At 40.3% G+C, this 23,376-nt stretch overlaps 1 protein-coding gene across 13 annotated transcripts in view; it reads left to right on the top strand.

The window, feature by feature from the left end:
* The window catches only part of LOC311437337 (potassium voltage-gated channel subfamily KQT member 1-like), a 533,151-nt gene that overhangs the window by 88,552 nt on the left and 421,223 nt on the right, over positions 1-23,376 (top strand). For all 13 annotated transcript variants that reach the window (XR_014693412.1, XM_084520432.1, XM_084520430.1 and 10 more), the window contains one exon: positions 23,055-23,169. Coding sequence is in view for 12 of the 13 variants with exons in the window: in XM_084520432.1 (XP_084376558.1) it covers positions 23,055-23,169 (115 nt within the window). In the remaining variant the exon portion in view is untranslated. The remainder of the gene's footprint in view (positions 1-23,054; positions 23,170-23,376) is intronic.

Genomic DNA, 23,376 nt, shown 5'->3' with positions numbered 1-23,376 from the left:
CTTTAAAAAACAGTTTTGCCCAGCTCCTTGTCTGTATTTTAATTTAACTGACCACTAGTGAACTACTTATAGCTGTGGAGTCCCCCGTGACATGACCGTGCCCTTTCTCTTATCTTAGGCCTGTACTCCTATATACTGCATCCTGTATCTCCACTTCTCGAGGTCTCTGATAATCTGTCCAGCCTGTATTTCTCTATGATATGCCATTATGTTCACTGTAAATATCTTATTCTACTAGAATTACTGCTTGTTACAGCTGTAGATATGAAATTATGGTTGTAGTACACAAATATAAACAAAAGCAAAACAAGTTAGATATAGACACCTGGTCAATTAAAGAAATAGCTTTCATAGCCAAACCACTTAAAGGGAAATCAAAAAAAAGTCTGAAGAGAGGAGAACTGATACACTTCAGGGATGAAGTTTCACAAATTTGGTACAAAGCCTAGGTCTTCTTATTAGCAATGGAAATACAGGGCAAAACGGGAGAATCTGGGAGATGTAGAAACTTCTTAGTGAATTTAAAAGAATATACCAAACTGTCACTTTTCCAAAATGTAGGAAAGATGGAACAATCTGGGTAAATTGTGAATAATGTAAAATTGAGATAAAAACCTATGGAGAAAGGAAAATTCTCACCGTTTTTAAACATAAAGGGTAGAGAAATAGATGTCAGGAAATAGTTTATTGTGTTTTATTTTTCACTGAAAGTCAACACATTCACTGGAGGTAATGCTACAAATTGTGCTACTTAATACTATTTAGCTAATAATTCAGCAATTCAAGTCAGAAGATAAAGGATTAGGAAAGATGCACTGAAGTCATGTGGCTTTTAGTTATATGGTCTTGCAAAGTACATAGCTGTGTAGTTCAGGTGAGGTCGGAAACAACCTGAGAGCCATGAACAGGATTCATAGGAGGCTTGTGAGATTGCAGAGGTCTACAAATGAAAATACAATGTGTGAAACAGGGAAGGAGGACTCACAGAATGGGCCAGTTGGTTAAAGCCCATGAGAATTCTGGAGTGGTCAAACTGTTAAAATACATAGTCACACTTACGTTAGTAGTGACACAGAACAATTGTAGTAGTATAGACTGCGAGGATTTCCATTGCAGACTGCATGGAAATGCAGACCTTTCGAACCATCTGTGAGCCTTTCCAGTGAACGTGAGAAAGAGGTGCTTCATCTTGTAAGTTGGTTTAAGGACAGCCTTTTGAACTTTATCCATTTTTCTTGTGTGTACTAATTTTGTTATCTTAGAAAACAACAAAACAACCAAAACAAAGAGCAAAACATCTTCAAGGATTGTGGGGTTTTGCCTTAAAGTTTATTTGCCATAAAAGATAGAGAGGCAGTTAAAGAGACTGTCATCATCCTCCATCTCATTTTACCAAAAATCTAGTACGTAATAGCTGGCTGGTTAGACTGCAAGGGAAAACACTGTTTTGGTGTTGAGGCAGTAAGTATGCAAAAGGCTTGTCTGGAGTTGAGGAAGGAGTACTGCATGAGTCAGTGTTCCTGGATTCTGTTCCTAGCCCTGTTACTGATTTGCTATGTGACCTTGGGCAAACAATTAACTCACTGTGCTTCAGTTGCGTCATCTGTTAAATGAATATAAGTCTTGTCTGTCTGAGATACCATGAGTCTAAATTTTTTATGAAGTGTTTTTATACTGACACAGAATTACAGAAGTAACGAATGCTATTAGTCAATACAGTATTAAACATAGGCCTATTTGTTTATTTATTATTAGCATAAACAAGGAGGAGTAGTAATCAGGAATGTCAGCTTTTGTAAAAAGAGAAGCTGATTCTTGCAGGAAATGCAGGAAATGCTCTGTGGGGGAAAAATAAGCTGTTACTTTAATCTAGAATGTGAGGCTACTTTTTAGCAATGAAAAACTGTTCTTTCAGATAGGAATGACAAAATGATATTGTGAGAGATCAGGACACCACGTTATTTTTTAAATTATTATTTTTTAAAAACTGGTTCTACTTAAATGGAGGAGTAGGTGCCAGTAAATATAATTCTCATCTTGATAGTTGGACTTAATAAGGCTTGAAAAGATTATATTTTGCATTGTGCATCTAGAAAAGCTGAAAGGATTCCAGAATTAGAAGTAAAATAAACTTTGGTTCTATGTAGTTTATGTATTTGTTTATATATCATACTTGTATATATACATATGCAACCTTGACCATTACTTAAAAACCGAGAGAAGAAAATTTGTTCAGGATTATTTTTTTTGGTTCTGTTACCTCTATAGATACCCAGATGTTGGCTGCTTTCTTAACAATTTGCTTGATATGTCCCTTCATGTAGCAGTCTCATATCAGATGTTTGAAAAATTACTTTAATATACAGGGATGCATAGTGTTCTTTGCAGATTTTCCCTATCAGAAATCAATATGTTTCTTTGCTTTTACTTCTGTGCTTTGGAAATACTATTAAGTGCTTTTATAGACAAGGGAACAGCAACTTGTGTCATCTACCTGGACTTGTGCAACACTGTCCCCCATGATATCCTTGTCTCTAAATTGGAGAGATGTGGATTTAATAGATGGACCACTCGATGGGTAAGTAATTGTCTGGCTGGTCACACTCAGAGAGCTGAGGTCAATGTCTCAATGTCTGAATGGAGATCAGAAATAAGTAGGGTTCCTCAGGGGTCAGTGTTGGGACCGGTGCTAACATCTTTGTCTGCAACATGGACAGTGGGATGGAATGCACTCTCCACAAGTCTGCTGATGACACCAAGCTGTGGTGTAGTTGGCATGCTAAAGGGGTGGTATGCCATGCAGAGATAGGGACCTGGACAGGCTTGTGAGGTGGGCCTGTGCAACAGGCTGAGAAAATTGGGGTTGTTCAGCTTGGAGAAGAGAAGGCTCTGGGGAGATCATATAGCAGCCTTACAGTACCTATAGAGGGGCTATAGAAAAGCAGGGAGGCCTAGGACAAAGATTTTAAGATTTTTTTTTATTTTTTTTTAAACAAAAGAAAAAGTTTGGATCAGATATTAAGAACAAATTCTTTACTATGAGGGTGGTGAGGCACTGGCACAGGTTGCCCAGAGAAACTGTGGATGCCCCATCCCTGGAAGTGTTGAAGGCCAAATTGGAATGGGCTTTGAGCAACCTTGTATGGTGGGAGGTGTCCCTGCCCATGGCAGGGAGTTGGAACTGGCTGGTCTTTAAGGGCCCTTCTAACCCAAACCATTCAGTGATTCTGTAATTCATATCTACAGGGATAAATGTTGATAGAAAATCTGACCCGTCAACTTGCCCAAAGATATGCGTAAGGGATTTTTATACCTGTCAGTTTAATCCTCCCAGGTATAAAAGCATTGTAAGTCTGAATATAAATGGAAGGACAGAAGTCTAAGAAATCAAGCTTTGTTTCAACCTGTAAGCATATTGCACTGCAGTCATCTTTGTTTTGGGATGTAAGGATTCAAGAACAAAAAGGGAGGTGGCCAGACAGTAGGCAATCCCCAGATTATAATATAAAGTTAAAATATTTAAAAGCTTTCTTGCAGAGTTAGGTGCTGGACTTCTGTAGTAAATGATTGATACCTGCTTTCCAGATGGTTTTTCTGTTAAATCAAACTAAAATCACTGAATTGGATAGTAATACTGCAGAAAATGCTAACTGCTATTAAAAAGCTATGAGGGGTAGATATACAGAAAAACAAATGGTGCATTTAAGTGATGTTTTCTGTGGATGATACATTACCTTCCTTACACGGGAAGCTGAGAAAAATGGAACATATGATTACTTTTATTTAAATCCTGTTCACTTGCAGGGAAACACTTGTATTTAAATATGTATAAAGAAGCTTTTTGGAATACAGAAGTAAGTAAATTTCTGTTTGTGAGAAAAGCTCTTTCTCTGTAGTCTTCTGCAGAGAAATTTGCACCAGCTGAATGGCAAAGAGTTCTGTGAATATCTCTGGAGTATAGACCCAAGATGGGGGAAACAAGGGCGGGCAATTCCTCTTTGCTTTGCCACATCTGTTAGTGAGTTATCTTGCTTTTCCTTCCATGCTAACATTGATAAGACTCCTACATGACACCAACCTGTCTTGTATCTCACAGAATTGCCTAGGTTGGAAGAGACTGCCAAGATCACCTAATCCAACCTCTGACCTAACACTAACCAGTCCTCCACTAAACCATATCACTAAGCTCTACATCTAAACGTCTTTTAAAGACCTCCAGGGATGGTGACTCCACCATTTTCCTGGGCAGCCCATTCCAATGTCTAACAACCCTTTCAGTAAAGAAGTTCCTCCTAAGATCCAACCTAAAACACCCCTGGTGCAACTTTAGCCCATTCCCCCTCATCCTGTCGCCAGGCACATGGGAGAACAGACCAACCCCCAACTCGCTACAGCCTCCTTTAAAGTATTTGTAGAGAGTGATAATGTTACCCCTGAGCTTCCTCTTCTCCAGGATGAACAAACCCAGCTACCTCAGCCGCTCCTCATAAGACTTGTTCTTCAGACCCATCACCAGCTTCGTCGCCCTTCTCTGGACTCTCTCGAGCACCTCCATGTCCTTCCTGTAGTGAGTGGCCCAAAACTGAACACAGTACTCGAGGTGCGGCCTCACCAGAGCCGAGTACAGGGGTACAATCATCTCCCTAGCTCTGCTGGCCACACTGCTTCTTATACAAGCCAGGATGCTGTTGGCCTTCTTGGCCACCTGAGCACACTGCTGGCTCATATTCAGCCAGCTATCAACTAATACACCCAGGTCCTTCTCTGCCAGGCAGCTTTCCAACCACTCATCTCCCAGCCTGTAGCTCTGCTTGGGGTTATTGTGCCCCAGGTGCAGTACCCAGCACTTGGCCTTGTTGAACTTGATACAGTTCGCCTCAGCCCATCGGTGCAGCCTATCCAGATCCTCCTGCAGTGCCTTCCTACCCTCGAGCAGATTGACACACGCACCTAACTTGGTGTCATCTGCGAATTTACTGAGGGTGCACTCAATGTCCTCATCCAGATCACCGATAAAGATATTAAAGAGGACTGGCCCCAGTACTGAGACCTGGGGAATGCCACTAGTGACTGGCCTCCAGCTGGATTTGACTCCATTCACCACGACTCTTTGGGCCCAGCTATCCAGCCAGTTTTTAACCCAACGAAGTTTACACCAGTTCAAGCCACGAGCAGCCAGTTTCTTGAGGAGAATGTTGTGGGAAACGGTGTCAGAGGCCTTACTGAAATCAAGGTAGACCACATCCATAGCCTTTCCCTCATCCACCCAGCGTGTCGCTTTGTCACAGAAGGAGATTGGGTTCATCAAGCAGGACCTGCCCACGCTGACTGGGCCTGATCACCTGGTTGCCCTGCAAGTGCCATGTGATGACACTGAAGATAATCTGCTCCATGAGCTTCCCTGGCTCTGAGGTCAAACTGACAGGCCTGTAGTTCCCCAGGTCTACCCTCCAGCACTTCTTGTAGATGGGCGTCATGTTTGCTAGCCACCAGTTGACTGGGACCTCCCCTGATAGCCAGGACTGCCGATAAATGATGGAAAGCAGCTTGGCCAGCTCCTCTGCCAGTTCTCTCAGTACCCTCAGGTGGATCCCATCTGGCCCCATCAACTTGCATACATCCAAGTGCTGTAGCAGGTCACCAACCATTTCCTGGTGGATTATGAGGGCCCCAATCTGCTCCCCATCCCCTTCTACCAGCTCAGGATGCTGGGTATCCAGAGCACAACTGCTCTTGCTGCTAAAGACTGAGGCAAAGAAGGCATCAAGCACCTCAACATTTTCCCAGTAGGGGCGGGTGTTGCCTGCGAGGTCAAGCAGGGACCTGTCTCCATTCCTCCTCAACTCCTAGGTCCCCTCCCTCTGCCCAACAGCCACAGGGCAGGGGGTCCACCCCCATTTGGGGTGTCTCACCCCGGTACCTCTCCTTCAGGCCCTGCAGGGAGTCGCTCCACCAGTCTATCTCCTGCTCACTCTCCCTGATATCCCTCAACCTCTCCACCTCCTCCTTGAGCCCTGCTACCAGGCAGACCAGGCTATCCACCCGTTCACACCTCACACACACGGTGTCCCTCAGAAGGCAGCAACAGGCTCAGGCACTCCCTGCATCCAGAGACCTGAACTGCCACATTGCTGAGCGGGCAGTCAGTCTGGGTGGTTACAGACTTTCTAGAGAGAGCTCTCTTCCTACTGTAGACCATTACGCCCTAGCTAGTGGTAGACAGCCGTCAGAGGAGTTGTTCTTATGGGCGGGGGGATCGCTCTGCCCTCCCTGCTCGCCCTGCCTGCACTAACTACCACGCCCCGCCCTGTTTGCCCGTCCAGGTCGCCGCGCTCCCCAGGGGCGGCTTTTGAACGGCCGAGGAGGGGGCGCTGCCGGCTCCGCCTACGCCTCGTCAGCCTCTCTTACGCGGGCTGCCTGGAGTGGCGTCGGTGCCGGGAAAAAAGCCCTGCCTGTCCCGATCCCCTGCTCCGCTGAAGAACGTGCCTGCCCCGGAGCCGATTGCCTCGGCAAATGAAACAATAGAGATGTGATCAGTGCTACCCAATACAGCAGCAAAGTACCAAGCTTGGAAATGCAAAACCATGGGTATCAGTGATGGCTTTTTGAATTGTAGTCTTTGTAATCAGCATTAATTATCTTCCAGCAGTGGCAATCCATCATCAAAGAGAAAACATTTCTGGGTTTCATCCATTTCAGTCTTCCTATGGTCTGCACTGTGTGGTATCACCAGCAGGAGAATTGTATGGAGTTGGCATGAACTTAAAAAAAAAATAATTAAAAAATAATAACTTTCCATTTCTGAATAATGTGAATTATGGGAATTATTACATCTATAATACAATTCTGATAACTAATTCCAGGAATTCTGGCTTGCATATAACGTGGTCCTGAATCTGACTCATGGGTACATAAACTGCGACCCTGTTCTGACCTTTTGGATCTATTTGTGTTCCTTTAAGTATTATATTATGCTGACTCCTCAGAACTTGACTCCAGTTTCTAGAAAAAAAAAAAAATCTAAGCTGCACAATGCCAGTATTTGTTGCCAGTGGCTTTTTTTCATTCTTTTTAATGGGGTGAATCAGACCATGGCAATGGGATACTCTAGACCTGGTTGTATTAACTCAACTAAGATCCATTTCAGGTCAGGTTGACCTGAATCTATCCTAGAATAGTTTGTGCTGAGTGAACCATCATGAAGCAAGTGTGTCAGCAGCCCTACATAGAAGTCTACAAGTTTCTGTTGCTGTTTATATGAAGGTCTGAGTGGTTGATGTTCCTATAACCTTGTTTGAGAGAGGGAGCAAGCACTATATTTTGGTGTACACAGGGGCCCAGCAGATTTACCAAGATTAATTTAGACAGCCCTATACTTCAGAAAGTGTATGCAAAAGTACATGCAAACTTGTCTTAGCATAATAAAAAGTCAGTCAGTGTTAAAAAGGACTCTTCCCTTGCTGGAGAAAAATGGTATCTCTGCATGTTCTAAGGTTGCACCGTTTCTAGTAAGGTAAAATTGCATTCATAAAACAGTAAGCCTATTCATATGTTATATGAAAGATCTCTATCAGCTAAACTTAATATCAGCTTTGGTAAAGTAATGATGGTTTTTACAAGGGGATCATTCTGGCTGGTAAAGATTCTCTATTTCTCTTAGTTATCTTCTACTTAAGTCTTCTTAAAGGAATAATGATTTTCTTTGCTAAATAAATAAACAAATCCATTAGTAGATGTCAAACTCAGACATGGGTTGGCTGGAGTGAAAACAGCCAGAGGGGGAAAATACTTGAACCTCTCAGACAGCAGGCTAATTTAGGTTGGTGTCTATAAAATCTGTGTGTCAGTAATACTTTCTGAAAAAGAAGAATTTGGGCAAGTTTGTTGTTTGATTTTAAAGCATTTAATTTATAATCTCCTTAGTAGTAAGGAAACCTCTAATGCTCTCCTTTTTTGCTTCCTTCAGTCTCCATATCATCCACTGAATAGACCATCATGTCTTACTATTTTATAAGAAGCAGTCACACAACTCTATAGTCTTCTGTCTCCTCCTCCTCATTTAGTCTGTGCTGCAGCCAGGTCGTGTTACTCTTGCCCACATGAGAGAACGACAAAATTGTCTGAGGGATTTTCCAGTGTTTATCTTACTGTCTTTTCCAGCCATCTGAATAAACTATTCTGCAGGGAGATGGGACTTCTTAGCTTTGTGCATCCTCCTCCATGGGTGCAGATGTGTACCATCTCAATTGCTGAAATGTGGCTTTTTTCATGAGACTCTTTCCAAGGGAATCAGGTTCTTAGCCATGAAAAAAGAATGAATTGTCACAGAAAGGCTGTCTTTGATTTCAATTATCTCATTTAAGCAGTTGCCTTTGCATCTGAACAACTACTCCAGGGTAAATAAAATTGCTGAATTTTGTCTCCATGCTGCCAGCTCTCATTTAACCTTAGACTGCAAGTGACTATATGTGTTGTTCTTGACTGATGCCAATTTCTAAGAACCAGGAAAGGGTTAAGATTTTTGTGAATACCTTGCAATATTAGATGAGAGTGGTGGACAGATCTGGGTATAAAAGAAGCAGGTGCTTCAGAAACAGGTGCATCAGGAGGTGCTTCTAGCAAACCTAATACTAGAATTTTGCAAAGCAAGAAACAGTCAGCACTGTGAACAAAGTAGCCAAATATTTTCTTTATGACTTCAACCTAATTTAAAGGTTGGATGTGGTGCTAAAGGACATGGATAGTGGGTGACATTGGTGGTAGGGGGATGGTTGGACCAGATGATCTTGGAGGTCTTTTCCAACCTTAATGATTCTATGTTAAATCTATTCTTCAAATGGAAGAAGGATCATATCAAAAACTGGATATGAAAACCCTAAAGGACTTCTAGTTTAAAACTCTATTCATAAGGGATAAGTTTTGCTGAGGTTTGGGGTGGGGGTTTCTTAACAGAAAAGCATAGGTAGTGCATAGTATGAGTAAGTAACAGTACAAGAAGCACCAATGAATAAGAAGGCAGAGATGAGGAACGAGATGTTAACTTCTCTCTACTGGTCTGAAAGCAAAATTCTAAAAGCTTTCTGGGAGCCTTCATGATGCCAAGACTGCAAATGGCAGTGAAAATCTTAGGTCTTAATGCGCTACAGTCATAATCCAAGAGTCTTCACTTCATCTTCCTGAAAGAAAGGATTTGCGTCTTGGCCTACACCTTCACTGTTGTTCCCAGACTCTGCAATACCTTTTTCAGAGGATTTATTGGGATAAAATTCCTTTTACTTATAACATCCTTTTCTAGGATTTTGACATATGGATTCACTAGTATGGCATTTTTCCCTGTAGCAACATCAACAGTGTTTGAGGCTAGTGCACCAATTTCCCAATCACTAGGCAAGTATGATTTCAGATCTATAGTAAGATTAGTGTGGACAGATTCATTTTAACATATCCTCAACTCTATGTGAACAAGTTTACTGAGGAAAACACAGCAAATACTCTTGTATAACACCTCAGGCTTGGAAAGGCCCTGTGGTGGTTTTACTCAGGTGGGCAGCCGAGCTCCACCACAACCGCTCTCTCACTCCCCCTCTCCTCAAACAGGAAGGGGGAGAAAATACAACACAGAGAACTCGAGGTTTGAGGTAAGAAAGGTTTAATTAAAGGGAAAGGGAATGGGGAGAAAAAGAAACAAAAGAAACAATAAGTCCATGCAGAAGCACAGAGAGAGAAAAAAAACATTATTCTCTACTTCCCATCAACGAGCGATGTTCAGCCACATCCTGGGAAGCAGGGCCTCAAAACGCGTAGTGGTTGTTCAGGAGGAACAGCCCCCTCCCCCACGAGAGGCCCCCTTTTTATTGCTGAGTGTGACATCAGGTGTTATGGAATATCCCTTTGGTTGGTTTAGGTCAGCTGCCCTGGCGATGTCCCCTCCCCATCACTTGCCCACCCTCAGCCTGCTGGCTCTTGGGGGCTTGGAAGGAGTCCTGATGCTGTGCCAGCACTATGCAGCAATAGACACAACACTTGAGTGATATCAGTGCTGTTCCAGCTATGAGTGCAGAGCACAGCAGTGTGTGGGCTGCTGCAGGGAAAAGGTGACTCCAGCTCAGACAGACCCAACACAGGCTCACAGCTGTAGACCACCGGATGTTTCTGTAAAGCTAACACTATATACTTGGCTTGTCTTTGCGCATCCGCTCTTCACTTCTGTTGGAGACAAGGTGTGGTGGTTTTGCTCAGCTGGGCTCAACCACAACAGCCCTTTTGCTCCTCCTCGTCAGAGGGAAAAGGGGAGAAAATACAATGAAAAGCGCTCAAGGGCTGAGATAAGGACAGGGAGATCACTCAGTAATTACCATCACAGGCAAAACAGGGTCAGCATAGGAAGATTAATGTAATTGATTACATATTTCTAACAAGCTAATGCAGTGAGAAAATAAAAACAAACTAAAACTACCTCCCCACCCATCTACCCTCTTCTATGTCCTTCCTCCAAGCAGCTAGCTCTTCAAGAACTGCTCCAGTATGGGTTTGTACTATGAGGTCCATCCCTTAGGAGCAAACTGCTCCAACATGGGTCCCCATGGGCAGCATCCTGAAAGATCATCTGCACCTGCATGGGCTCCTCTCCACAGGCTACAGCTCTGGAAAAGTCTGCTTTTGTGGGGGCTCTCCATGGACCATAGCCTCCTCTAGGTCACATTCACCTGCTCCACCAGGGGCTCCTCCACAGGCTGCAGCGTAGAGATCTGCTCTGTGTGGGACCCATGGGCTGCAGGGGGACAGCCTGCGCCACCAGGGGCCTCTCCACAGGCCACAGGGGAACTTCTTCTCCGGTGCCTGGAGCACCTCCTGCCCTCCTTCTGCACTGACCTTGGTATCTGCAAGGCTGTTGCTCACTTCTTGCTCTCCCAGCTGTTGTTGTACAGTGTTTTTTTCACTTTCTTAAATCTACTCCCGGAGAGGTGCAACCAACATAGCTTATTGGCTCAACTCTGGCTAGCAGTGCATCCCTTTTGGAGCTGGCTGGATCTGGCTCTGATCTGACAAGGGGCAGCTTCTGGGCTCTTCTCACAGATGCCACCCCTGCAGAAACCCCGCTACCATATCCTTGCCATGTAAACTTAATACGTTAATATGCAAGGTACTGCGTAATACAGTTTTTCCTCATCTGTGTTTTGATGTTAGGAAAAGCAGCTGTTTTGTAAATTGTAGCAGTTATCCAAAAGTGCAAATCATTCCAAGATGGCATGTGTATCTTTGCATTTGAATGACCATTAGGTCCTTCAACCCCTACGCTTATCTTTTTTTTTAATGTTATTTATTTCTTTATTTAACATAAGGATATATGCAAGTAATCTAGTTTGCCTAGATTTAACAGATGGAGCAAAATGGGCTACATCTCAAGTCACTGATGAATGAACACTCAAATTCTTATAAATATTCTTATTGTAGCCTGTATTTCTAGTGTTTGACCAAGGCAAAGGTTGAGGCAATATTATCTGTTCTATTCCAAGACAGTAGAACTATTATTTTTTTTGGAACAAAATAGAACAATATTTTGTCTTCAAAAGCCTCTCTATGGTGAGGAATTAGCAACCATGCTCAGGTTACATATCCAAGTCAGTTGTGCTCTATCCACTGGACATAAGCAAGCTATAATGCTTATATCGAAGAAAGATCCTTCTGAATGCTTAGGCAACAGCAAAAGTTTGTGAAATCTACTGTGTAGAAAGCCAAGCCAAAGTGGTTTGGGAAGAACCCATTAAGGTAGTGAAACTGTCAAGTATTTGATCTTCTTTCAGGATGAAAGTTAGTTTTCAAAGATACTATGTAAAATAGAACATTTCTAATGAAAACATTTTCCAGATATTATTTTATAAACTTCAGTCTTTTGCAGTCTTTTCATATTTTACCTAAAAAAAAATATTCGCTAGTTTATTAAAAAATAAATAAAATTAACAATTGAAGTCACTCCTTAAAGTCATCTTTCATCTGGATTTCTATTTGGTACTGGTAGAATCTGCATCTGGTTCTTAATGTACTGACACCCTAAAGTCCTACAGTGTCAGCATAGGCATCTATATTTCAGTTCTCTGTTTTTCAGGGCTTCATTGCATACTTTTTCAAGGGGGACATTCTTTTCTCCATTAGGAGAGTGGGTCAGTCAAACTGGAAAGTGCAAGGTGTATTTCATAGAGTGAGGTTTTTCATTCTTTTGCCTGCAAGTCCTCTGCAGGAGAGGAAGGTGACTGCAATAGATCTGTGTGTCTCATTACATCTTTCAGTGCAGTTCTCATTGTCATTGTGATTTTCAGGCAAAAATGATGGCCTGTTGCCAGAGGAGACCCTGAGTCTTAAGAGCTACAGGATGCAAATTGAAAAGTTTCCACAATGTCGTCAGTACAGAAAGACTTTATGCCTCTGACTGGGAGCATGTGTCAACTGTAGAGTTGTATACCTTAGATATAATTATTCCCATGTTGATTTTTGGTTGCTATTAAAAAAGTGTAGAATACTATGCTAACTTACTATGCTGGGTCCTCTTAAAGCTAATCATTTGAGTCTCAAAAATAGGTTCAAGTCTTTTTTTTTTTTCTTTTTTTTTTTTTTTTTTTGGCGTGTGTGTGTGTCAGGAAAAGCTCGGTAGCTTATTTGTAATTAAAATAAATTTAAGTAGAACTTAGAACATTCTAAATAACTCCTAATAGCAATTCCTCATAAGCAATGTGGAAAAAGTGGGAATAAAGTATGTATTAATAGTGAATGTGCATACTGAGCTGAAATACATGAATACATGGCATGAATTTAGTATTAAAGTAAATGTTTTAGGTTGGTTTACAACGTTTTTATAAAGATAATATATCATGAGAGTTTTGTTTGTGCTTATAAGCTGTTACCATACAATTTCTATGATCTAGAAATGTCTTTCGAAACTTCGATAGCATTGGGTACGCATAATAATGCCCATTTAAAATGTCTTTTTTATATTTCCAATTTAGAATTTTACTAACAACAATTTACTACTGTAATATGTCTTCACATGCAACATTTAGCAGTTATGTATTCAGAACAAATGTATTTTGAGATAGAAAGGGAGTATTCATAAAATACCGTTTCTTCTTTTCATGTGCAATGTACAGCATAAGCACAACTGGAGATTTAATTCAAAACCATTAAAATCTACTGCAGTCAGTATCTAAGAATTTTTTTTTTCTGAGCTTGCTTTAAGATTTAGAACAGCCATATCACCATTTTTCTAGTCAGTACAGAATAAGCAGATTGGTAAAAATGTTGTGTTTCTTGAATTCATGACTAACTGCTAGTTAATGGGAAGTTTTAATTGTGTGTTGCAAAGAACTGCATTAGACCAGGAAATGGTTGGTATATTTCTCTGCAATTACAATAATTGGGTTTTGTTTTCTTGTGAGTCAAAACATTGACAAAAATTCGAAGATGTTTCCAATATTACCGTCGCTGCAATTTGTGTGCTTTGACCATTAACAGTCATGAAAAATAAAAACGTTTTCAGACTGGTTTATTTTCTTTAATAGCTACACGAAAACTGTACTTCCTTTTTAAAATAAACATTTTTACTATAATGGCAGTTCTGAATCCCATAATGGAAAGTAACTCTATTTATATTTCATGATATGTTCCCTATGTGTAATTCTAAGAGTTTGTATGTGTTAAGGGCTCTCCCTGCAGAGTTAACACGCTGCCAAATTACATTTCACTGGCTGTTAATTGTTGCATTTTACAGTCAATTCTTCTTGTCTTTTAATCTTAAAAAAAAAAAAAAAAAAAAAGTTGTTGTAGAAGGATCACTTTCAAAGCTATTTTTGTTTTATTTTCACAGACTGCTCTTACTTTATTTTGTTCTCCAGAATAACTGAACTAGTAGTTCAGTAATATTAGTAGCCTTAGTAAGTCAGATGCGTTAGCATAGGTGATTTGAATTTAATCATGATTGCTGATCTCTGAACATATATGTCATTTCCAGCTCTGAAAATGTGTTCAAACCTCTGTGGACACAATGATTGTCCGAGATAACTGTGTGTGTGTTTGTTTTAAAACACAAAACAATAATAATAATAATAATAAACACCAAAAAACATGACTGCTGTTTCAGCTAGGAGAAGAAATACTTCTCAAAGTTGAAATGGGTCAAAGCACTCTGCTGTAGAATACCGAGAAATGTTTTCTGGACATTTAAATACAATTTTCCTCGTTAGATGGTTTCCTAAAAGTACCCAGTCCATATTCCTCTTGGACCACTTGTGGTAGCTTTTGGGTTTTATATATGCACGAGAAGTAGCTTGCTGCTGACAGATGTCAGCAACTAAGTCTGTGGTGTTTCAGCTACCAAGTGTTAATGGCAAACATAAACCACCGTGACAGAATTGGAGCTGTTCCGTGCATTTGCCTAGTTTTTGAGATGTTTAATGCAAGACTATATAGCATTAAGCTAGTAGGTTTGCAAAGAGGGAGAAACAGAAGAACTTTGTGCAAACGCTCTTGAGAGTCCTGATAGGAAACAAGGAAATCTACTCTCTTTGAAAACTGATGTAGGTATTTCTTGTTCATAAAATTGATTTTATTCAGATGGGGCAATCTGCTATGTGGAAAATTAATAGCTAAGCTGTATCCTCTGTGTAATTCACTGTGTGTCTCTGAATGCTTCTCCTCCCTCAGCCCAGCTTCTAATCAGGAAACTCTGTTTCCTGCATCCTCTTTGCTCAGTCTTAGCCATTATTACCATCCATATGAACCACATTCATTTGAGTTACAAAGCCTGCTTTTTTTCTCTTTAGGAGAAATAGTTTTCATTAAAAGAAAAAAAAAAAAAAGGCATTACTTACAATTTTCATGAACAGAACCCAAGAGAGAAGAGGTGTTGAAGCAAAAAAAAAAAAAAAAAAAGAGTCAGCATTTAGTTTTATGTCCTCATAGCAACCTAGAAAGAGCTAGCTACATGTGATGGGTATAGTCTCTGTATCTTAATCTGAAGATTAAGAAATAATTCATCCACAGAAATATTTTGTCTCTTGATAATGGAAAAGTCCTTTGGGGTTCAGCATAGACCTACTGTACTCCGACAGCTTTGTTGTTGGGCCCTTTTAGTCCAGTCAGCTCAGTAAGTTAGAGGACAAAAGTCCTTACAGGTGAATTTTGATGTAGCAATTGGAGGCCATAAGAGCAAGTTATGCATAGCCATGGGAAAAGGTATTTGGCTGGCAGACTTGTATGTACTGCTGAACTGCCACGTGCTTTCTCCTGAGAAAGGAAGGAGGCTGAAGGGAAACATCCAGGCAATTGAACCACATATCTAGTCATATAGTATGTATATTATTTGCCAACATGCAGTGTGACGAAATGATGACAGTGGAATGACTTCAGCTCATTCACAGATAGCTGCATTTAGAGCCATTTCAAAAAAGAACATCTGACACTTTTTTTTGGAACAACTTTCTGAGAAGATATTAAAAACAGCTTCCTCTAGGTTTCTGTTGCAGGTCATTCCTGTGAAGAGAACCAAAAAACAGTCCTAGGCATGACAGAACCAGAAAGGTAGAATTCAAAATTGCTGGATTAGTAGCTCTTCCTTAGCAACACAATTGTTAGATGTTTAATCAATAATAATAAAAAAATAAATAAATCTATTAGTGTGTTCAGATTAAATTGGCCAGGGAAAATCCTTTGTTAAATTACTGCTTTGAAGGGGACTGAACTGAGCGCAATGGAAATCACAGCTCGCTGTCTGAACAGATACAGTGGCACCAATTCTGCATGCTTCTATGCTCCATTAATCTCTGATTCTCTTCTGACAGGTCATATCTGAGTATGAGGAGGTACTTACAACTCTTTGTGCAATTGGTCACTGACCACTTTTCTGAATCTATCAACAAACCTGCTTGTCAGTTAATGCCAAACATTACACAGGTTCAGTAGTATGGACATTCACCTGTTCTGCAAGTTTTTTTTTTCATATAAAAATACCTCACTAAATGTTCCAGACTAATATGTTCAATTGAAAAAAAAATAATGATTTTGTGCTGAATGTACTTTTTCTAAAGTAGTCCAATATTTATGGTATTATAGAACATGATTTTGCTTGTGTGTGTGTGAATATGTTGCATCCTTCTTGTTTGTTAGGTCTTACAAGGATGTTCAGGCAGTCAGGTAGATAATAGCATCTTCATATGCGTTTGAACATGTTTCAGTGTTTTCTGTCTGCATGTTTTCCAGTACTACATGCATTTGTGATTTTGAATTGTGTTGGCACTCATTTGCATCTCTGTGTTGTCCCATTAGACATGTAATGAGTGATCATGGTTCCCTGGAGTGTAAGTCAGTATGCAATTTGGCCTACAGGCTTATCTAAACAGAAGAATGTAAAACAAATATAGTCAGCATTAGTGTATTTTGAGTGCTGATTGTTTTAAATCAGATACACAGGAAACCAGATGTTGGCATTTATCTAAAACACTTGCAGCCAAACATGTAACTAAGTACAGGAGCGATAATGCATGGCACTTTTGGCATATGCTTAGCAATTTGTAGCAAATATGAATCTATTCTTATTCATTAGTTCACTTTATGAGTTAGTCCTTTATTTCTCTTCCACTTTATAACAGATGTTTTATTCATTGTGGTCTGATTCTACAGGCTTTCAGTCAGCAAAATCAAATTCAGGGAGAACATTGTCTCTACTGAAAATAAATTTAGATGTCTAAAATTGGGGACATACTGTGCCTTTTTTATTTATTTATTTTTAATTGTAGTGAGTACTTGTAGCTATCTGAGCTGTGTATGGGACAATCTTAGTATTTGATATTTTCAGATGGCTTACATTTGAGTACTCAGGATTTAAAATCCTACATTCAATGCCAAGATTTTGAACATTTCATATGAAAAGCTAAAATAAAAATTGCTCTTTCTTATTTAGGCTAGTAATGAGTACACTCCTGACACATTAGTTTCACAGTAATAATGAAGAAAAGGTCTCACAATATAATTTACATAATGAAATGATTCCATCTATGCTAATGGTATATTTTGCTGTATTCTTCCAAAGTGACTGCTCAGATAAACCTGGACACCATTTGACTGCTGAACTGAAAAATAATAGCAGATTGAAATCTTTTATTTGCAAAGGCAGGCTGGTAGTCAGGTGCCAGACATTTATAGACCCCTTGTCTTTCATAAACCATTCAGTTTCTTGTTTTATGTGGAAAGTAAAAATTTGGAAATGTTTTGGTCTAGGTCCAAAACTAGTTTGCTCTCTACACAGCTTTAAAAATGGCAATTTTCAGGCAGTGAGGTGATAAGAGTTCTTTCTGCAGGAAAGAAGACAAGGAACAATGCTGCAATATCACAGGTAGTTTGTCCCTGTGGATGGAGGAAGTATAGTAACCCCATGCATTTTCTGTCAATGTACAGCCTTACATATAAATTAAACAGATCACATTCATGTCTTAGACATTCATTATATAGAGTAGGAGAGCCTGGTGTTAGGAAAGAGAATGATTTAACAGTACAACTTCAGATCTGAAAGTTGTTAAATAGTTGACTGGCAGGGTCAACTTTTAGTCTGGGTTGAACCTACATAGCATGCATGTAGAATTAAGATACATGCATTATAAATTTAATGCAGATCTCAGAGACTGGACTGACAGTCATTTTTCAGAGAGGCCTCTTTTTCTCTTCCTCCATTGACTGTTAAGAAATTAGAGCTTTCTGATTTAGGCAGTGAATTTTGCTCACTGAGTGAGCAAAAATTAAGAAGTTTTCTTTTTTTTTTTTTTTTTCTTAGAGCTATGTCATCCATAGTGTATGCTATGCACATTTTCTTTTAAACTGATAACTACTGTGGAAATAATTTAAGAAAACAATGAAACTTCTTTTGCAAGTGCATATGCAATTTAAGAAATTAAACTGTACTGAATGTCTATTGTACCAGAAAACTGGTTTTAGGCTCTTGAAAGAAAAAAAATATCTAGACATTTGATCTCACTGTAAAGAAGCTGATAAGCTTTGTTTTCCATTGCTAAATATGTAGCTTTATTTACAGATCAAATTGTTTCTTTATTTTAATATTTCATTTGAAATTGTTAGTAAAGAAAAGTTTTATTAAAGCCTACAGAGTGGTTGAGGTATCAAAACAAAACAAAAACAAACAAACAAACAAACAAAAAGATGATTTGATAGACAAGGATCTTAGTTTAGATAAAGCTAAGTGGCATTGCAAAAATCTCTGGGTTACATTTGGGTGTGTTTATTATGTTCTCACCATTTTAGGAAATAGCATTAAATAAAAATAGAGAAGTGTATGAGGCTTACGTTTTTTGCTGTTCCATTTGAGTTGTTTTGTTTTATGGATTCCCATGTCTGTGATGTTCCTTGTATGGTTGTAGATATTCTATTTTGTATTTTCAACTCGCTGTTTACAACTGTTCATGCTCAGAAAATATTATAAATCTTGTAACTGAGTAGGTACAGCTTTTTCATGTCATAAATAGGGTGCAGAAAGGAAAGATGGCTTCTCTTCTTTCCTCCATATTTTTTTGCTTCACTTCCCTGCTTTTCTACAACAGAAAAACAGGATTCATTTCCCATAAAGTCAGCCTGGAAAAGGAAAGCTTATTAAAATAAATGTAGAGAGGGAAGATGTAGTTGTTCTGGCTTGGTTTGCAGCTGTTACAGCCTTACCATATGTAGTAGCTGGACCTTATAACTTTGGATTTTATTTCTGGAAAACATCACTGCCATGTGTTGAATGTATTTTAATGCTCCATGTTTCCTCAAAATGAAAACATTATCATGAATGATTATTATGAATTACTTCATTGCTCAGAAGCTCATGGCTTCTTGACATTCAAAAAATGTTTTCATTCCTTTTTGTGCAATTCAGGGAATTTTGATTTATGATTGAACATTGCTGTTTAAATGACTTTTGGAAGTTCACTCAGGGAATGTTACAATTACTTCAGAAAATGAGTTGTTTCCAGAAATAAAGTTTCAGATAAGGTAACTGCTTATGACTCTGCCAGTCACCTTAAAGACAGAAGAATATTTAGAACAAGGGATATGATACTTGCATTTACAATTGATTCTGATGTTTGGATGTGTGGATCAGAAAACATTATTAACAGGTTAATATTTTAAGCAGGAACACATAATTAAGGGGTGGTAAAAGCATAAAAGTATTTAGTATTAAGTAGATCTTATTATTAGGATTACAAAGATAAAACCCGTATTGTCTTATAGCGGCTTAATACTAAACAAAACATGAACCTGAACAGACTCCAACCTGAGTCAAGTGTCTCTGAGAGTAGTGGGAAATCTTCTAATATCACAATACAAATGTTAATAGAATCAGAGCTGTGATTTCTGCTTGAACTTGCTGTTCAGGAATAGCACTTCTATGAAAAGCTCTTCTTTCTGTTAGTATTTGTGGATGCTAGGGGAAGGTTTTTGAGATAAATCTATTTTGTAACCAAACATGCAAAAAAATTATTATGCCCACAGATCTGTGTTGGGAGCATGGTGGGAGGGTGGGGAGGGGGGTAGGCAGAGAGAGAATGTCTGTGACATGACACAAATACTTAGTTTTATGGAGCAAAGTGGACGTCTTCCATTCAACTAATGAAACGAGGTATGGAGTATACACTACAGAGCTTCTGTTGTATCAAGTATATAATCACAGCCCAAAGCATTGTCTTTTTCAAAATGATCGTAGGAATGAAACATATGTGCAATATCTGTGGGGTGAGACTTTCATAGATGATCATAGTAAAGTCTTCATCAAACAGAAAATTTGCCTGTGTATGTCCCCTATGTAAAGAGGGAACAAAAGCTTGCTGTGATTGAAGATTACCAAGCACCAGCTGAGACCATTAAGCACAGGACTATATTTGCCACATGACTGCAGGTATACAGTCAAAGAAGAAGGGGCTCCAGGTGACCCGTGAAGTAAGAGCACAGCTGCTTTGTAGTGCTCAGCACAGAATGAGGAGAAAGTGTGGGATTCAGTACTGGCATACTACTGTCATATCTCTCTTCCTATAAATATCAAGTTATGGGGCAAAAAGCCAACGTAGTACTGAATGCCTCTCATAGAAGGAATTAGCAAGCAAATGTAAACAGTTGAACAATCAGTTTTCTTTAAGAACCGTGGATGCACATTGTGGACAGCAGTGTGTTGAGACATGGACACTTCCAACTGATAGTGGAATAAATGGTGGATTGCGACCCTGGGCTTCAGGAGAGCAAACTTTGGCCTCTTCAGGGATCTACTTGGAAGAATACCATGGATAAAGGACCTAGAAGGAAGGGGTGTCCAAGACAGCTGGTCAATATTTAAGCATCAATTCTCCCAAACTCAAGATTGGTGCATCCCATATGGTAAGAAGGCAAGCAAAGAGTGCAGGAGACCTGCATGGATGGGCAGGGAGCTCGTGGAAAAGCTCAGACAGAAGAAGGAAGTTTCCAGCATGTAGGAAAATGGGTAGGCCACTTGGGAGGAATATAGGGACACTGTCAGAGTATGCAGGAAAGGCCAAGGAGGGAAGTATGTTCCTACGAGGAAGGCCAAGACCCATTTGGAATTAAATCTGGCAAGAGATTTCAAGGACAAGAAGGGCTTCTTCAAATACATCAGTAGAAAAAAGAAGACTGGGGAAAACTTAATAAATGAATAAATAAATAAATAAATGAAAATTTCAGACCTTGGAGACAAAGAGAGGAAGTCTGGAGAAAAGAGCACATGCTCTTGGTCGAAGAGGGTCAGGTCAGAGATCAGCTAAGCAAACCTGATATCCACAAATCCATGGGTCCCGATGGCATACACCCATGGGTGCTAAGGGAGCTGGCTAATGTTATTGCTAGGCCACTCTCTGTCATCTTTGAAAGGTTGTGGATAATAGGAGAGGTGTCTGGGGCCTGGTAGAAAGCCAATGTCATGTCAGTCTTCAAAAGGGCAAGAAGGAGGACCCAGACAACTAGTCAGCCTCACCTCCATCCCTGGAAAGGTGATGGAGCAGCTCATCCTAGTGGTCATTTCCAAGCATGTGGAGGATAAGAAGGTGCTCAGGAGTAGTCAGCATGGATTCACCAAGGGCAAATCATACTTAACCAATCTGATGCCCTTGAATGGTGAGATGGGTAGATGAGGGGAGAGTGGTGTCTGTGGTCTACCTTGACTTCAGCAAGGCTTTTGATACGGTTTCCCATAGAATCCTGGTAGACTCGCTCAGGAAGTGTGGCCTAGATGAGTGGATGGTGAGGTGGATTGAGAACTGGCTGGGTGGCAGTGCTCAGAGTGTTGAGCTCGGTGCCACAGAGTCTAGCTGGGGGCCTGTAGTTAGCGCTGTCCCCCAGGGGTCGGTACTGGGTCTGGTCTTGTTCAACTTATTCATCAACAACCTGGAACAGAGTGCACCCTCAGCAAGTTTGGACACAAAGTTGGGAGGAGTGGCTGATACCCTGGAGGGCTGTGCTGTCATTCAGAGGCACCTTGCCAGGCTGGTGGGATAGGCTGAGAGGAACCTCATGAAGTTCAACAAGGGCAAATGCAGGGTCCTGCACTTAGGGAGGAATCACCCCAAGCACCAGTGCAGGCTGGGAGCTGGGGGCTGACCTGCTGGAAAGTAGCTATGCAGAGAGGGGCCTGGGAGTTCTGTTGGACAGCAAGCTGACCATGGGCCAGCAATGTGCCCTTGTGGCCAAGAAGGTCAACGGTATCCTGGGGTGCATTTGGAAGAGTGTTGCCGGCAGGTCAAGGGAGTGATCATCCCCCTTTGCTTAGCCCTGGTGAGGCCTCACCTGGAGTATTGTGTCCAGCTCTGGGCTCCCTGGTACAAGAGGGACATGGAGCTACTGGCGCAAGTTCAGAGGAATTCTGAGATGATTAGAGGACTGGAGCATCTGTCATATGAGGACAGGCTGAGAAAACCGGGCCTGTTCAGCCTGGAAAAGAGAAGACTAAAGGGAGACCTCATCAATGTATATAGATAGCTGAAGGGAAGAGATCAGGAGGATGGAACCAGATTTTTTTCAGTGGTATCCAGTGAAATGACGAGAGGCAGTGGGCGCAAACTGAAGCATAGGAGGTTGCGGCTGAGTATGAGAGGGCACTTATTTATTGTGAGGGTGACAGAGCTCTGGGACAGGTTGCCCAGAGAAGTTGTGGAGTCTCCTTCTCTGGAGATATTCAAAACCCACCTGGATGCCATCCTGCACAGTGTGCTCTAGATGATCCTGCTCAGCAAGGGGTTGGACTAGATGATCTTCAGATGTCCATTCCAACCTCGGCCATTCTGTGAACTCGGACCTGTACTTCATGGAGACGAGTATTTGCTCAAACTTTTTAAAACAATTGTTTTTCATGACTTACAAGGCTAGTTGCACTTTTACAGTCTGAGTGAAATCCTTCATTTGTTGGTTATTGTATATATTCTTAGTATGTAGTGAAATTTGTAGCTTTCCTCTGCGTTGAACTTAAGCAGTATGTTCAAAGGGGCAGTACCATCTTTGTTATCCATTGTAGCTACCCTGCTGAGTTTCCTGAGTTCAAACACCTAAGGCTTTAGCCTGTGAGAATTTTTGAACAGGGATGAATACAGGGATCAAATAAAGTACTCAATACATAATGCAGTTATATGATGAAAACAGTAAGTTTAAAGAAGGATTTTAGAGAAATTTAACAATACATATCAGGTGATATTAACTGCAGTAGTGAAAGTCTGAATATTTCCATCTATTGGCATGTCCACATTAAAGTTATAGATAAGGTGAATTTCTGCTTACAAGTAGGTAGCTCTCAAGAAGAAAAGGTTGTTTTGTAAGAGGTTCCTGTGTATTTGAACTGTATATGTGCACTTATGTATTTTTGTATGGCATATGTTAAGCATTGATTTCAGTGATTCTGACCAAAAACAGCCATGTGACATATTAGGACTATTTCTCTAAATTACTGTACAATATCATAAGGGAAATAGTTTGTATATGTTGTCACCCTAATGTATTATGATCTCTTTGATTTATTTGTGCAGTGAAAAGACGTTTAGAAGGGAACATCCAAGAAATGTCACGAGCCAACAGCTTCACTGATGACATTGACCTTATAACAGAAGAGTCACCGCTGCCAGCTGTATCTGATGTGGCACAGTAAGTGGAACAGTAGCTTTCAGTAGCTTTTTAATTGATAATAAAGCACATTTGTTTTTGCGTTGTATTAGTGTATTTGTCACTGAATAAAAGGAGTATTCTTTGACAGCACTTTAAGTGATTATGAGTTTAGATAACTGTATGTGAATGTTTCTATAATATGCTTAGCTTTAAGCATATTGGAAGTAGTCAGACGTTTGCAAAGAG

This window comes from Aythya ferina, assembly GCF_964211825.1.
Source record: "Aythya ferina genome assembly, chromosome: 1".
NCBI lineage: Eukaryota > Metazoa > Chordata > Aves > Anseriformes > Anatidae > Aythya > Aythya ferina.
Note: the sequence above shows the minus strand (reverse complement) of the source record. Positions and strands in the feature narration are given on the sequence as shown.